Raw genomic sequence first — 16,311 nt, 5'->3', positions numbered from 1 at the left:
TGTTTGGTCAGAGAAGTTTAATGCAATGTAGTTTTACCTTCCTAAACTGGAGAGAGAGAATCTGCTGCTTGATAAGCTAAGCAAAAAACAGCATAAAAAACATTAGATAAAGAAGCATGAAAAGGAGCTGAAATAAACTGTTACAGAGAGATATTAATGTGAGTTGTTTTGCACAGGTCACAGGTCCTATTAAAAGAAGGTACAGCTGCCTTACTCAGGCTGACTGCCAGGATGAGCAAGTTATATTGTAAATTGAAGTCAAAGGCTGTAAAAATGAAACAGTCGTTAACTGCAGAGAATAAGTGCAAGGATATTTATACAAGTAGGTTTCCAAGAAGCAGCACCTGAGCCTTCCATGCACCGTCCACAGCGCTGCGCTCAAAGCAGGCAACTCCACTGGGAAGCTACTTGGTTAAATGGTACTTGAGAGTACAGCTCACTGCATGCCCATGTCTCTGCTGGCAAGAAGGTGGCCTCAGATTGTTGCCTCTATTTTTCTCAGGACAGAGATACCAGCTTTTTTGAAAAACTGAAAACGCTATGGTCATTATATGCTGCTTTCCAGTTTGCCAGCCAAATCACTGGGATTAGGGAAAAAAAAAAAACAAAAACAAAAAAAACCACCACCTGGAATTTGCAGGCATCTACAGTTTATTTTCCTCTGCAGAAACGCTCTGGTGTAGCATTAACCATTTCAGGGAATAAAAATCAAATACAAATCCTACATGAGAAACCTGGATGACCTACTTACCAGCAGCAGCCCCAGAGGAGCACCTTCAGGGACCCACATCCACCACGCTGCCATTTCGTGACAGCAGCTCCTGCAGGGCAGTAGGACCCTTAGCAGTCAGGAGAGGTTCATCAGCCTGCCCTGAGCTCATCAACATGGGAATCAGAAGTCCAACTAAGTAGCTACCATCTAGCCAGCAGCACGCAAGCCCAGTGTGACCCAGTAGGATTGTTATGTACACTGCAACCCCACCATACAGCCTCAGAGGTGACTGCAGCACAGGCAAGTCATCCGTTGGATGTCAGAAGTCACACTCCAATACTGGTACATGCAGATGGATCAAACCTTCTCAGCCTGAGGAACACTACTGAACAATCAAACTTTAGTGCTTTATGATGCTGCTGCAGGAGGAGATGCAGAACTAAGAAAGGCATAAATCTTCAGGTCTTCTACTAAATGACCTCCTCCTAGCTCTGTGCAAGTCCCAGTCACACAGACATCAGCATGACACAGAATCTCACCCTAGAAGTGACTATAGAGGGTCTCTAAAAACTGCTACTGCCGGCCCCGCAGCACTTCCACCTGTAGCACTTCTCTTCCACACCCACAGAGATAAGAATTGAAGAAGTAGTTCTGCAAAGACAGATTAGGTAGAAGTCCGAGACAGCTGCTCAGGAGCAGCTCTAGGCCCAAAAACATGGGGTGGCACTTGCTCTTTTGGCAGCAGCTTCACTCTCTCCACCCCCAGCCACATGATTTTGATCCCTCCCTATTGCCAACACTGCTGCTGATGGGGAGCTACCCAGCCGGAAAAGGATCGCATAGCAGCCAAAAAAGGCTGATGGTCAGCTACCCAATCCATTTTGCAAGCACTGAGCTGGTTCATGGGGGAAGTCCAAGGAACAGCACTTTTGGCTTCCCAGCTGAGCCCCAGCATCTAAGATATTTCTTTAAGCCCCAAGCCAGATCTGCCTTTATATGATCTGCTTTACTGACCAGCACACCCTCACTGCCCCCAGACATCCCGACAGCTTAGGGGAGCAGCAATTCCACTTGCGCTGCTTGCTGCCAGTGGGATCAAGCATCCTACCACCCGCAACCATCCTACTAGTAACAGGTCACCTCACACCACAACCCCACTCTGTACCCAATTCATGGGCATACATAGGCCCAATTCCCAGCTTCTTCAACAGTAAAAGAGAATGTTACATCTCATTACAAAGGAAACCGTCTCCTTGTGACCTCCAGGAATATAAAGGACACAGGCATCGCTTGAGGATCCGGAAGGGAAGATCCTAAAATGCCCACTGGAGAGTGCAAGCACAGGCAGAACAATGTTTTAAACATGCTTTATTTGCCTGAGATGGATGGGGACGTGTCTTGTCTCTTAATCACACAAAAGACTGAAGCCAGAATGAAGGGTGCCTGTGCCCCAACCCCTTGTGCTCACATATGCGATCAAGTGGTGAACACAGTTAGCAGTTTTAATTCCCAGCGCTGAGCATGCAGCCCAGGCTCTATTCACTGCATGCCCCAAAACATTACACTCAACATTGGACTGCGGATCTCTTGAGGAGCCGTCTTAGTATCAAAGAAAAAAAGCATGTGTTAACTAAAGTTTAACCTCAATATGCTAAGGAACGAAGGAAGTTGTTTTAAACAAACCAGAGATTTAAGCCCAGAGAGAGTAAGATCAAATTCTGAAAGCCGTAGCTACAACAGCCCTGCCTGCAGGCAGCTGGCATTTCACTTCATTTTAATTAAGTTTACAGCATACCCACACAGAGCTGCACCAGCATAACTACATCAGACTCTAAACCAAACCTATTAGCTTGGAAATGTGGAACTCCTGCACAAGGCACGACAGATGCCCCAGCACGCCTAGTCTGATACGCCTTGGGATTGGAGCGTCCATATCCTCAGCTCTCCAGAGACTTGTTAGTGTACACAGTATGGGATTCTGCTAATTAAATCTGCAGCATCTACAGCGGATGTGTATCCTCTGAGCAAGCTCAGGGGTTGGTGGATGTAGGCAGCAGCTTACTTTATCCTTGCACATCTAAAGCGGGCAAATCAAGGGCTAAATGTACAGGAGAAAGGGGATTCTGCATGCTTAGGCTAGAGAGGTCTGCTCCACGCACCTCCAACCCCAGTGGGAAGAAATCCTCTGCAGGCATCTCATCTATGAAGTGAGGGACAGCTTGTTGAAAGCTAGCCCTGAAAATACAGGTCTGGTTATTAACTGCTGTTGCACTGACCCATGAGAATTACACCCCTCTGTTGTTCTTCCATGTGGCTTCTACCTGCCTCAGCTCTTCTTTAAATTCCATTTCATCAGATGCTTTCAACATTTTTCATCTTCTTAAAGGTTTTAGCCCTTCAACTACTTGTAATTTCCTTTGGAAATGAAGACGGTCTTCCCCATTTTTCATGCACTTGCCAAACTTCAGTCGTGCTGCAAGGGCAGGAGGCAGAACTCTCAACACCATTCACTCCTTAATCACTAAAAATATCGCTCAAGCTGATGGCCTAGGCTGGTTCATCACCCCACTGGGACTGAGAAGTTAATTGCTTTAAAAACATAGATTTTAAATCCTGCATTGTTTCTAATCCCTTTCATGTAGTCACTGTTTGAAATTCCCCTTTATTTCTTCACTCCCAGATAGAGAAATCATTCTCCTTCCAGCTGTGGGTTCCACATGGAAGTTGACAGGAGCTTAGAAGATGGAATATGCTTTGCATTGGCTCCTTCCTCACATGTCCGACTGCATGGATCTCCTTGAGCTGCAACAGTCATTAATATATTTCAGTGCTTTTCCACAGCACGAAGATTGAGCTGCGCTAGCTGTCCAGAGCAGCAAGTAAACAGAGAAATGCATCAATGACACCAAGTCTGAGACCTCCAAGTTATGCTGCAATGGCAATAGCAGTGCAGAAAAACTCCCCAGAAGAACCCAAGAAGAGGAGAGCAGAACAAGCCTAGGGCAGAAGGACTGCTCCAAAAGTCCCGTGCAGATACTCCCTCCTGCTGCCACTCTACCCCATGCTATTATTGGGCTTGTTTTGCACACGCGGGCTTCTAAGTATAACATTCCATATGAACTTCTCTGCCTCTAAGGTTAATACTGCCTTGAGAAAAACACAAGCCACTCAGAGCGCTTTCTTAGCTGTTGGTAGCCACTCATTTCACATTTTTCAAAGCCAGCAACAAAGCCTTCACGTCCACATGGTTATGCTTAAGGCCTCTTCCCTGCCACGTGTCCCGCTTCTTATCAAACACTCCATGCACACACGGAAAAAGTTTGTGTTTCACGTACTGCAGCAGTAATTATCAGCAACCTGGCGATAAAGTAGCTGCGAGCACCATGGAGCTGCACATTGTTATTTTACTGACTGGAAAATAGATCTATTGAGTCTCTACTTGTCAAGGTCACAGAGTAAATTGTTGCTAGGCTAAAGAAGTATGGTATTTTTCTGCAGGTAACTCATTTTGAGCTTAAATGAAGAAGGACTTGCATGCAACAATTCAGAGCTAGATGCCAACACAACAGAAAGTGGAAAACAAACTATGTTGCATGCTCCTCCATCAACCACAGTAACACTCAGAATGATTCAGATCTTGCACTTTAACTCCCAAGTATAACTGCCTCTATTGTCCACATTAACTAGTACTAGTTGAAAGACAACAAGGAATGTGGAAGGACAAAGAGCAAAACGAGTGTTGGACAAGACACCCAGCTAAGCTGACATTTCTCTGATAAGTCATTGTGTGTAGATTTCTGTGACTGTGAGTTGGAAAAGAAACAACGTGAAAGTAGAGGTTTTTTGTAACTGCTCTTCTAACTTCCCTCTTTGGGACCAGCAGATGCTGCAGGATGTGAGGCACAGTCAGTGGGAGAGAACAGCTTCATTCATCCAAGAGCTTCCTTGCCTTGAGGCAGGAGGAAGATGGAGCACATTTTAATTCTATCTCCTGGAAACTGCCTCTGTTCTTAAGGAAACCACACTACTCCCCATTACACAATGAAACGTGATATTTTAACACTGCTCTTGAAGGGCACTGTTTGTCCAGCTCCATGTCCCGATCTTCCACCCTGGATTATTAGTTCACCTCTACTTGACTTTCAGCAGATATCAACTGGATGCTGTAGAAAGGGTTGAAAAAAAAAAAAAAAAAAATGCAGCTTGGGATTATTATTCATAGTGTCACTACCGACAAGGAGCCCTGCTCAAACAGGCATTGTTGCTCATATAGGTATACCCACAGGAAAAACAAACATCTCTACCCTAGAGAGCCTACAGTGAGGAGATCAGCCCTTCAATGCTTTTGCCTTTGTCTTTCAAGTAGGCACTGGATGTGCCTCCTTTCAAAATCTGTCAGACAAGACAGATGCACTGAATTCCCTCAGATGCTACAGCTGGTACCTTACTGGTTTACACTGGTTTACTGGATTTACACTGGTTACTGAAAAAAGCAAGGTGCTACAAGAAGTTACAGATGCTCAATGCTGAGGAGAGAACTCCTCTGAAATAAGAAAGTAGCCATGCTTTTCGGGAACTAAGCATCCTTGAGTTTACAGCTCATTATTACAGCAACAGACCTTTTCACCTTCACTTGATATAAAGTGCAAAGCAAGTGATACAAGACTGGGAACTGCTCCCAGCCAGAAAAGCCAGATGCACAGAAAAATCATGGCAAGGCACTCTCCTGAGCTCAGCTGCCACCACAACCAGAAAAAGCCGTCCAAGAAAAGATCGGTGGCAATGTCACCATGCTCTATAAATATCTGCACACGAAGAAGCTATGACAGCGGAAAGATATTTAAGCAAGGAGGCAATGCATTAACAAGACCTAGAAGCAGACATCTGCATTAGGTGAGAGGTACTGATCGCTTCCAACAGAAGAGAAGGCCTCGAACTCAAATGAAGCATCTTCCGTTTCTTTTTACAAACAATTGTATCCTAAGGTATAAGACATTCTCCAAAGTCAGTTTGTTCTTACAGAAAGGGAAAGCCTCTTCCTAAAGAACAGTTCCCAAGTGCATAGAAAGTAAATATCCCAAATACTCTGTCTGATAAAGGGATGACGTTCTTTACCCTGTGGTGCACCAGGTCAATAGGAGGTATTGGCCCGCTCTGCTCTGGTTTGGCCTCACATCCAGCACTGCACGCTTTTTTGGGCACTGCAGTATAACAACATAAAGCTATCAGAGAGCATCCAAAGCTATAAAGATGGCGAAGGCTCTAGAGAGCAAAACACACAAGGAGCAGCTGGAGGGTCAGGTGGGGCTAGGGAAAGGCTCTGCCCCAAGCTGCTGAGCTCAGGGAGCCTTGGAACACTGCTCTCAGCCATAGGGTTTGGGAGGTGCTGTGTGGAGACAGGAGGTGGAGCTGACACTCCTTGCGGGTCCTTTCCAATTCAGGATATTCTATGACTTTATGAATACATGGCCATTTTCAACACCCCCAGTCTCTGGCCTTTGTAGAACTACCCTCAACAAATTTCTCTAATGTAAGAAATGGAAAAAGCACATCCCAGTTTCCAAATTAGTATCCTTCAATTTGCACAACATCCCCTTCCTGCTGCAGGCTCAGGGAAATCAAGAAAGACCATCCATGTTCTCTACACCGTTCATTAGTGCATGCATACAGCTGAAATTTCTCCACGAGTTGTCCCAGAAGTGTTCCTAACCTCAGTTTCTTTCCATGAGGATATCCCCTCATGAAGGTATTTGTCACGTCACTACTCCTTCTAGTCCTTTCCTTTGAGAAAGAGAGAAGAGAGCAGGCAAGTAATCAGCTAAACACTCTACAAATACATACAGAGACACAGCAATAGATAAACCTGAGAAAAAAAAAAAAAATAAACACCACACTTCCTTTGGATTAGAATACCCATTTTTGCTTTCTAACCACCACAACAGCCTCCCTCTGCAGTTCTGTGTCTATAACACTTGCCCCATGCTTGCCAGCTTCAAAGCCACCGAATTCAAGTACCTCTGCATTAAAGAAAACTGCTGAACGTTATCTGCCTGTACACACATCACTCATCTTGCTTTTCCAGTTCTCCCAGGCAAGCTCTCCAGATGTTTCTGGATTTAATTAAACTCTTAATTGCTTTCTGAAAGTCTCCTTGCTACACCATTCCACTCATCCACTTTCCAGAAGTGTTATGATACATTATTTAATTACAGGACAAAAAGCCCCACTTCATTCAAACCTTTGCCCTGCATCATAGACAGCAATGCAATTTTACTGTTTGTTTCCACATATCTTCTCTCAAATCTGCACTCAAGGCAGTGCAGGGAACAGGATTTTTATCTCACTTGTTCCTTAGAGAACCTGAAAGATGCCCTGAATACAGGGAAAGGTGAGTTTCGCTATTTAGCAAATCTCTCTTACAACAGAAGGGGCAGCCACTGAAGTTAAAGAGCAAAATGAAATCACCTTGTTATACGCTGATAACCAAGCATTTGAATGGGTTGAAAAGGGCGTTGTAGGACTTGTGGAAAATGAATTCACTGCCAATTTAAGCAATGCAATACAGCATCACTTTGTCTGCAAATGCGTAAGACTCCTACCCATGAAACAGGAGTGCAGACAACACACAGTGCTTGCGTGGCAAGTTCAAGGTGTTTAGAGCTTGGAGCTTAGCAGATGTGGGCTGGAGTCACTGTGCTTGAGATGCAGAAGTCACACATCCAGAGGATGCCAGGCTCACTGCTTCACAATACTGTGCATCTTTTGCAGTGGCCTTGAGCAAAACTTCTGCCACCTGGGGAGGTCAGCTGAGAACACTGGAAGTACTACTTGAGGACTGATGGAGCCTCTTTCATGGCTAAACAAGTTAAAGCTGTGATTTGAACGTACTTGGGGAGTGGGGGAAATAGGAAGTCAAGCTCTAGGCAACCAAAAAACCTCACCATCTTATTTATTAAAGATTCGCTATCTGTGATACCTAGAACAGAAGTACTGGACTCAATTAGAGTTTTCCTTTGCACCACTAAGCACAGTCTGAGGTCACAGATTGGCTGTGAGTGCTGTATCTGCATTCTTGGTGCTGATGATGCCATGGTATGCAGCCAGACTGCAGTCAGATCACACACTACGACAGAAGCACAAAGCAACTGAACTAAGGCAACTTAACTTTGGCACTGCACAGCTTTAACATCTGACCTCCAGGCAGCACGTTTCTCTCTTCTGGTGCCGTATTTATTTTCACAAATCTCAGCTTCTTTCAGGCCTCAACCCTTGACACGCTGGAAATGGATTATTTATAACTCATCAATAAGGAAAGAGGCATGCTCGTTTCAAGGGCTTACAGGTTGAAGAGCACTCCTAGAGAATTCAAAGTAATTTAAAAGCTTTCTTTTGAACAACTAACGCTATAGCCAACACCTTTGCCTTCCCTGGCATGTTGCCTTATATTCACTAACCTCAACCTCAGAGCTGACAGCATGTTTATCATACCTTCCCCCAGAGAACAAAGCCTCATTGCTACCCCAGACCGCCCGCCTCAGGCCATTTCTAACCCAGGAATGTAGTTCTCGTCACTGCTCAGCCCGTATCTACATTGTAGAAATACCTTTTTGGCAATAAGATAAGGCACTCGCACAGCGGGCCCCTTGCTCAGCGTCTGGTGTAGATAACACAGGCGGCTTCATTGTAGGGAAAGGGCAGGAAGGGCAGGGCAGTACCCTGAGGGCAAGTTTAACTCGAGGATATCGAGGATAAAAAAAAAAAAAAAGAAGACAGAAGCTCGTGTCTGTCAGGATTTCGCAGCAAGACAGTCAGCTCAGCGCTGTTATAAAAAGATGAACGACGCTGACAGCGTCTGCCCCGGCAACAGCCACAGAAATACCGTCCTTCCTCAGGGAAGCAAGGAGCCGGCCCCCCTGCCAAGCACCAGGCCGCCTCGAGAGCGCGTCCTCCCGCTCCGGCCCGCCTTTAAGGCCCGGAAAGGCGCCCGGCGGCCAGCGGACGTCACTTCTACCGCTGCGCAGCGCTCGCCTCCGGCGAGGACGGAGCCCCGCTGCCAGACGGCTGGGCGGCCGCCGCGCCCCGCTCAGCATTCCCCACCGCCCTCCGATGCCCGCCCCGTCCTCGCCGCTGCCCGCTCGGCGCGGGGCGCCGCCGGCTCGCACCGCCGCCCCCCGGTCCGCCGCCCCCCGGTCCGCCGCCCCGCCTCACCTGTTCTGGGGCCGGATGCTGAGCAGATAGCTGCGCCGGTCGGGCCGCGAGGCCCAGGCCGCGCTTTCCGCCTCCTCCACGCTGCCCCGCCGCTGGGGCGGCGACGTCCGCCCGTTGCCCGCGTACGAGTCGCTGAGGGCCCGGCGCGGCGAGCCCATGGCGGCGGCCGGGCTGCGGCTGCCCCTGCCCGCCGCGCCGCTGCCGGCCCTGTCAATCACCGCCGGCATTTATAGCCGCCCCGCACATGCCGCTGTCACTCGGCGGCGGGGGCCGTGACGCCGCCCGGGCCCGGGGGCCTCCTCCCCGCGGCACAGAGCCCCAGGGGCAGCGGGGAGGTGGGCTCGGCCCGGCCCTGCCTGCTTGGCGGCTGTCAGAGCATAACGAGGCCGAAGCAGGTTTGCTTCGTGATGTCCTCCAGGGGCACATCGGGGATTCGGGGCTCAATGAAGTTCTCTCGAGATGGGCTGTAACATTCCCTGCTGCCCCTGAGGTGCAGCGTTAGTGCTTTGCCTGCAGCATTATCAGCACCGTTGCAGCAGTCACATCCCAGGGTCAGCCCCAGGAGCATTTATCAGGATCACAGGAGTGATCGTTTGAGTTGGAAGGGACCTTTAAACGTCATCTGGTCCAACTCCCTGCAGTGCACCGGCGCTCCCACAGCACATCAGATGCTCAGCGGCTACAGCCTGGCGCTGAGTGTCTGCAGGGACGGGGCACCACCACCTCTCTGGGCACCCTGTGCCACTGCCCCGCTGCCCTTAGTGTCAAAAACTTCTTATATCCAACCTCAATCTGCCCTCTCCTACTTTGAAACCACTTCCACTCATCCTGTCACAACAGACCCTGATAAACAGTCTGTCTCCTCCTTTCTTGCAGCCCCTTTGGATACTTTAGTGACAGGCCACTCCAGGGTTTCCTTAGAGCCTTCTCCAGGCTGAACAGCCCAGTTTCCCCCCTTGGCGGCTGTTTTTCTCTGGGATTCCCAAGGAAAAGCCCTGTGCTGGCAGTTACTCGTTCTCCCTGAAGAGGACAGCACAAAACAGGGCTGGCTGTGAGAGGTGGGCACAGTCACAAAAGATTACCGAGAATGATTTAATACCAGATGAAAACATAACCCATAATAGAATCGAATTTCCTCATGTTCCACCTTCATCTTGCTGTCAAGCTGTTGTATCGCATGCCGCAGGCACATCGCCAGAGACACCGCATTGCTCCGTGCAGGACTGATGGATTGAGCAGCCTCGCTGTGGATCGGCTGCCTGCCCACGGCTGTATGCCTGCAGTCTGCAAGAAGAAAACAACAGCAGGTGTTACTGCAAAAGAGATGAGACTGTGCTAGAGAGCTCCCAAGCGGGCAAACAACGGGACTTTGTGCTGATCCCTGCCTGAGGAGAAGAGAGAATGACTGTGACAGCAAGCAGCAAGGCAGGTGGTGGCTGCACACATCCACACAGAACAGAGGGCTTCTTACCAAACCACATGGTTAGAAATGGTGTTTAATTAGAACCTAGGCTACACTGCACTGCTGCGGCATGACCACACTGATTAGGTGCAGCCATCCCCTTTTATCCTCTTACTACCCTGTGTTTTCCTACACTTGTCCCTTCTCAGACAATCCTGATATCTCCCTTCCCCAGCCTTTGGTTCCTCCCTAGGCATCCCATACAAAGTTTTGCACAGAGCCTGTATATTTCTCCCTTGCATCCCATAAGGAGTCTCCTACCTCTCTGCTTACTTGGTGCCACCTCCAGTCCATGAGATAGGTGGCTGCCCTGTGACAACCCTGAGAGGAACCAGGCTCCTGACTGGTTGCTTGGGGCTGAAGAGATCCTGCTCTGTAGCCCTGTGCTGGAATGCCATGGATGACTTATTGCTCCAGAGGTCTGCGATACAAATACAGCACTGGTGTGCGTGGCATGAGAAAGAGAGAAGTAAACAGGCCTAAATCAGCCATGAGCCCCAGAAAAGACCTAGAAAACAGTGAAAGTGCTGGGAGACACCAGGGCACAAGGCCACAACACAGACGTGCAGATACAAACTGATACAACTCAGCCCAGACCTCAGCTACTAGTTGTCACGGGTGTACCAAACCTTGGAAACCAAGTGGAAGGGGAGATTTGTATGAGCAGAACCTGATGTCCACCAAGAAAGCTGTCAAACTCAGCAGAATCCCAAGCCCATGTAGAAGGAAAGTCAGTGAAATCTGTGGAGCATGAGGCTGGGGAGAAGGTTGCAAAGGGACACAGTGGCTGTGGGGAATCCAGAATGCAGTCCAACAGAGTGGGGCTTGGTAGACAGCACTAAACTGAAAGCCAGGACCCCAAGTCTGTTCTACTTTCATACAAAACTTCTTGGATCCTGCTGGCCTGTCAGAGTCAGTGTATAATGGATTGACAACTTAGGTTTTCATGCTTGCAAAAGTTATACTAGTCCAAAGCAATCCAGCTTTGGATGCATCCGGTTGCTTGACAGCATCCTGATCAGACCTGCTGCTCTTCCACTCAAGTCCCATAGAAATGCTTACCTTAGCTCAGATCTCAGGACAGTGTTTTGAAAGGGGTCCTACATCATTTCATGTGTAGGTATTGGAATTTATTTGCTTTTTGCAGGTCACTATCACAGATGATTGTACTGTCAAGCAAGCAAATAGCTGAAACTGGGACATCAGAGAGGATACTTGGTCTTGGCAAATGCAAAGATGGAACTCATAGAACCTCTGGATTTGCTACTAGGAAATATGGGGAGGACTGTCTCAGAGACTGAAGGTCCCACCTCAGTACTTCCCACAGAGTTATACACTCTGAGGGACAGGGAAAGAGTGTCTTTCAAAATAATACCAGGGGCTGTGCGTGAAGTTAGTAAAACAGAGATGCTTGCTCATGCCTCTTTTCATTAAGCTGATTCCACTCATTGTGTGTCAGCAGAAGTTGGAAAAAAAAAAACAAAAACAGGAGAAATCAGTGGAAGAAAAATTTGTTGAGGCTTCCTCAGGACAAACATATTAGCTTTGCTTTAAGAAGCCTCCAAGCTACAAAAGGATACCCATTGTGTGCATGCTCCAATCTCACGCCTTGTGCCGTTGCCCTGTATGAGAGGCAGGATGCTGGGAGACCCGTTGTGGCATACCTGACATAAAAGGAGATGCTGGGAGAACTACCTTTAATCTTTATAACAGGACTAAATAGAGACCTTCTTGCTGTGTTCAATACCTCACTGGGTGCAAGCAAGACAGAGCCAGCACGTCCCAGAGGCACAGAGTAACAGGCAACAAAGACGAGTTGCAGTGAGGAAAATTCAGATCAGATGTCAGGAGAGAAAAAAATGCCCTGTCAGGGAGATCAAACAGTGCAACAGAGACCAGGAGGTGGGCAATCTCCGTCTGTGGAGATCGCTACATGTGTGATTTGCGGAATCAAACTCTAACCCATGTAAGGTTAAAAGAGCAGGTACGTCTTTATTTCAGCACTGCGCCACACACCGGGTGCAAGGGGGATCACTCCTCCTAGCTTGCACACCAGAGAGTGGAGTCTCGCTACATTTATTAGCCAAGACATACATATTCAGTAGTATTACCCAAGACTCACTGACATATTCATTACTTTTCCGGGAATTCATTTACATACTGTTCCCCCTCCCGAGGGCATGCGCAGTAGCTTCCATTGGATGAAGGCTCCACGTCTTCCTCCCCATTCGGTGGTCGTTTGGGATGAAGTCAGACGTCTCCCTCGCCACTTCTTTCCGACCTTTGTCCCAGTTCTGGGGTCTTCTCATGCCCTGCATGCCTCAGCAATACCCTATTCTGCTATCTTCCCTTTTTTCATTGCTCTCTTAGGGGCCCCTCTTCTACTGTCTGGAGAGGGCTCCCTTTTTAGAATATTCCTGGGCTGAAAAAAAGGTTAGACTAAGCAATAAATTTCCCCTGAGTTAGCAAAAGGTTAAACTAAGTGATGCTATTTGCGACCTCTTTTGAGTTAGCATAACCAAGCGATGTTATGGACCCCTTACATCTTGTATTCTTCAGCTTACTACCTCATGTGGATGGGACAAGCAGCTGAGCAACTGGTTCAGATCCTGCCTGGACTGGGTGTCTGAACTAGAGATTTCCAGAGGTTCCTTTCGTACCCCATTCACATTGTGGTTCTGCTCCTCTCCCCACTACTGTAGGGAAAACTGGATGGCAAGAGCAGGCTTAGCACCTACCAGCTCAAGCGCAATTGGGTGAATCCTGCTGTAGTGTTTGAGCCTTCCCTCAGACACATGGTGAACATCTTTTTTTCTGACCTTTCAGGCTCTCAGTTGGTTCTTGTGCCTAGTTATCCTGCTGAGACAGAGCTTTCTTTTACAGCACGTCTGTTTGCAGAGTGACAGTGCCTTCTGCTTCTGTCTGCATTTGGAAACTTGCTCTCTCACCATTTTGTTTTTGAAGTCTAAGCCAGTCAGCCACAAGGCTTCAATCCTTGTTAGCAAAGCTTTCGTCCTCTGCCTGCAAATCCAGCACTGATTCACAGCAAGTCACAGATGTTTTCTCACTCCTCTCACACAACCCTTCCTTTTCCCATCCTGCATACATAAATGCAAGTCCCTCCCTTTCTAAACAACAAGCTTCTTCCTGCTCTCCAATGCAATGTCAACAAGTAAACACCACTGGCATGCAGAAAAAACAAAACAAAATATACTCTTGGCCACATGTTCATGTAGAAGAGCTTGTATTGATCTGAGGACAAGCACAGCAGACTTTTGACAAGGTACATAATGGAAATGCAGCAGACTATAGCTGATTGAAAAGATGCTGCATCAAGCAGAAGTATCATCCTTAGCTTCTGGAAAGTGTTGGGGTTAATTTAATGATCATTTTTATTATCTACCTGCACTACATTTATATCACTCAACATCACAGATGTGACAGAATGATGTGGAAAACGTTCAGACAGGACTTTCATTTGCAATCTATTAATATGTTTATTTATGGATGTAGGACTATATTTCAAAATGCTTGGCTGGACGGTCTCTGAATTCTGTGCTGGGTCTGTGTGTTGTTAGAGACAGCTGGGGAGGTGGGCAGAAGGAAGGGACCTGTGACTGTGCTGAGTATCCTCTTCCCAAATCCCCTCTGCTCACAAATGCCATGTGAAAGATTGCCACCTTTGCAGGAGCAGAGCATGACTGTCCCATTCTGCACAGAGAAAATGATCCTTCCTCCATCCTCCATCAGCTGTGTTGGTTTCTGCTTTTTCTACAGTCTGCACCCTCATCACTTGTAAGAGAAAAGCACTGGGGAGTGGGGACTAAGCACTGCTGAGTTCTGCCAGCCCTGTGGCGTGACTCAGCAGTGTCCCTTGCCTGGGGAAGCATATGGAGGTGGTTCCCCCTGCACCATTGCATATCTCCTGCCCATTCCTTTTCTCTCAGCCGTTACTGCTTCTCTTTGCCATCTGGAGCTGTCTGCATCCTTTCGTGCCAATGCTGAAGGTAACTGCAGTACGTGAGGAAGGAGAGACAATAGTGGAAATTTGTCCCTGCTGATCCTAAGCCCAGACCTGCTTCAGCCCTATCAGTTTTGTGTCATGTTCCCTGCCTGCTCACTTCAGAGAGTAATGTAAGGTTCTTTGGGAATTATGGTCACTCCTTCTTCACCATCTGCTCTCTCCATTCCCAGTTGTGTGGACCACCAGCTGTGACCTCTGCTCCTTTCCCCTTGGTCTGCTCTTTTGAAAGGTCGTAAGTATGTGTTCAGTGAGTCTGTTCTTATATAGGCCACTGCAGATCTCACATCGTCTTCCTTGTCCCTTGGGTACCTGCTCCAACACCATCATTCCTTCTACAAGGAAGGGCAGCTAGCCCCGGTGTGGATGTGCCATAGAGCCACATAGCAAAATTAAATTTATGCTGGGGAACTCTTATCGTTTCATTTGCTCAGACACACTTGCAGCCTCATCTGAGATGCTGGTGGCAGAGGATACTCTGCCTTTTGTGCTCTGCAGATGGAAGTCACAGAGCAGCGATAATGAACCTCACATTCACTGCTGTGTTGTTTCTAAAATCACAGCCTGCGCGCGAGCGTAATTCATTTCATTAAGCTGTAGCTCCAGAAAGGCTCAAAGGATCTCTCATCCTGGCATAAAGGACTGTTTGCGATAGAAATCCGACAGGCACAAGTGTTCTGGTCCCAGAAGACCTCTCTGAAATTAACTCCTAAATCAATTGGCTGCCTTATTAATGAATCCTCAGACCCATTTCCGCATCCGGTGAGGGAGATTTCAGGAACCAGGGGAATGATTTCACACTTCTCGTTCATACCACAAAGGTTAAGTTTGGGCTTTGAGTAGAAAATCAAATGACTCGGAGCATGCAGTTAGGGCCTGCTCAGAGCTTATGGTGCTGCTCCAGCAGCTGGGCTGTGAGAGCAGGCTGTCCCCAGCTGTCACCCTTCTGCCATCCCACAGGGGCTTGTGCAACCTTGGGGCGGGCTGGCCATGAGCCACTTCCCCTGCAGCCCTCGTGATGCCTGGCCCAGCTGGCAGGGGATTTCGCAGCGGAAGCAGCCTGACAGGTTGTCATTACCTCGGGCTGGGGCTCACCTTACTTCTCCCAGCTAAAGGAAAGGGGGCAACACAGCTGGGGCTCCACCATGAGCCTTGGAGCTTCAGCCCTGTTGACAGAGGTGAGCGATGAGGCTGAAGGTGAGGAATGAAGGGAAGGGATGGGGAGGAGGGTGGCTGTGGGGATGGGGAGGGGGGTGGCTGTGGGGATGGGCATGAGAGCAAGGGTGGTCGTGGGGATGTGTGGGGGCACCCACAGGGACACCGGTCAGGACTCCTGTGGGTATGAGAATGAGGACACGCGCAGGGATGGGGTGAGGACACCCATGGAGATAGCGGTGAGGATGCTTACGAGCACGGGGGTGAGGATGGCTGTGGGAATGAGGTGAGGACAGCCACGGAGGTGATCGTGAGGACAGCCGCGGGCATGGAGCAATGACCCTTGGGGAGATGAGGTAGCGACAGCACGGGGGCAGCGCTCGGAACAGCCGTGGGGACAGGGCTGAGGCCGCCATCGGGCCGCGTTATGGACACCCGCGGGCACGGGGCCGACGACGCTCAGGGCAGCGGCAGGCGCGGGCACGCCGGAGCCCCGCGGAGCAGGCCCTGCCCGGCTGCGCAGCCAGCCCCGGCCCCGGGCGGAGTCGCCGCGCCGTTTCGCTTTCGGAGCGGGGCGACGGGGCGGGCCCGGCGGCACGGAAGCGCGGCGCCGAGCGCCCGCGGGGCCTTCCCCGGGCGGCGGGGCCGACGGCAGGTGAGTCCGGGGGCCGTCCCCGGGCCCGAGGGGGAGACGTCCAAGCGGCCCTGGGGACGAGCCGGAAGAGCTCGGGGCCCGCGGCCGGGCGAGCCCCG

General features: G+C 49.1%; 1 protein-coding gene across 1 annotated transcript in view; it reads right to left on the bottom strand.

Annotated features, from left to right (window-relative positions):
- The window catches only part of ALPK3 (alpha kinase 3), a gene marked incomplete at both ends in the record, with an annotated part of 29,226 nt that extends 20,079 nt beyond the window's left edge, over window positions 1-9,147 (bottom strand). Inside the window, 2 exons of the mRNA XM_079540822.1 lie at window positions 38-76; window positions 8,921-9,147. Of these exons, the coding sequence (XP_079396948.1) occupies window positions 38-76; window positions 8,921-9,147 (266 nt within the window). The remainder of the gene's footprint in view (window positions 1-37; window positions 77-8,920) is intronic.
- Window positions 9,148-16,311: the final 7,164 nt, after the last annotated feature.

This window comes from Tetrao urogallus (assembly GCF_951394365.1).
Source record: "Tetrao urogallus genome assembly, chromosome: 11".
NCBI lineage: Eukaryota > Metazoa > Chordata > Aves > Galliformes > Phasianidae > Tetrao > Tetrao urogallus.
Note: the sequence above shows the minus strand (reverse complement) of the source record. Positions and strands in the feature narration are given on the sequence as shown.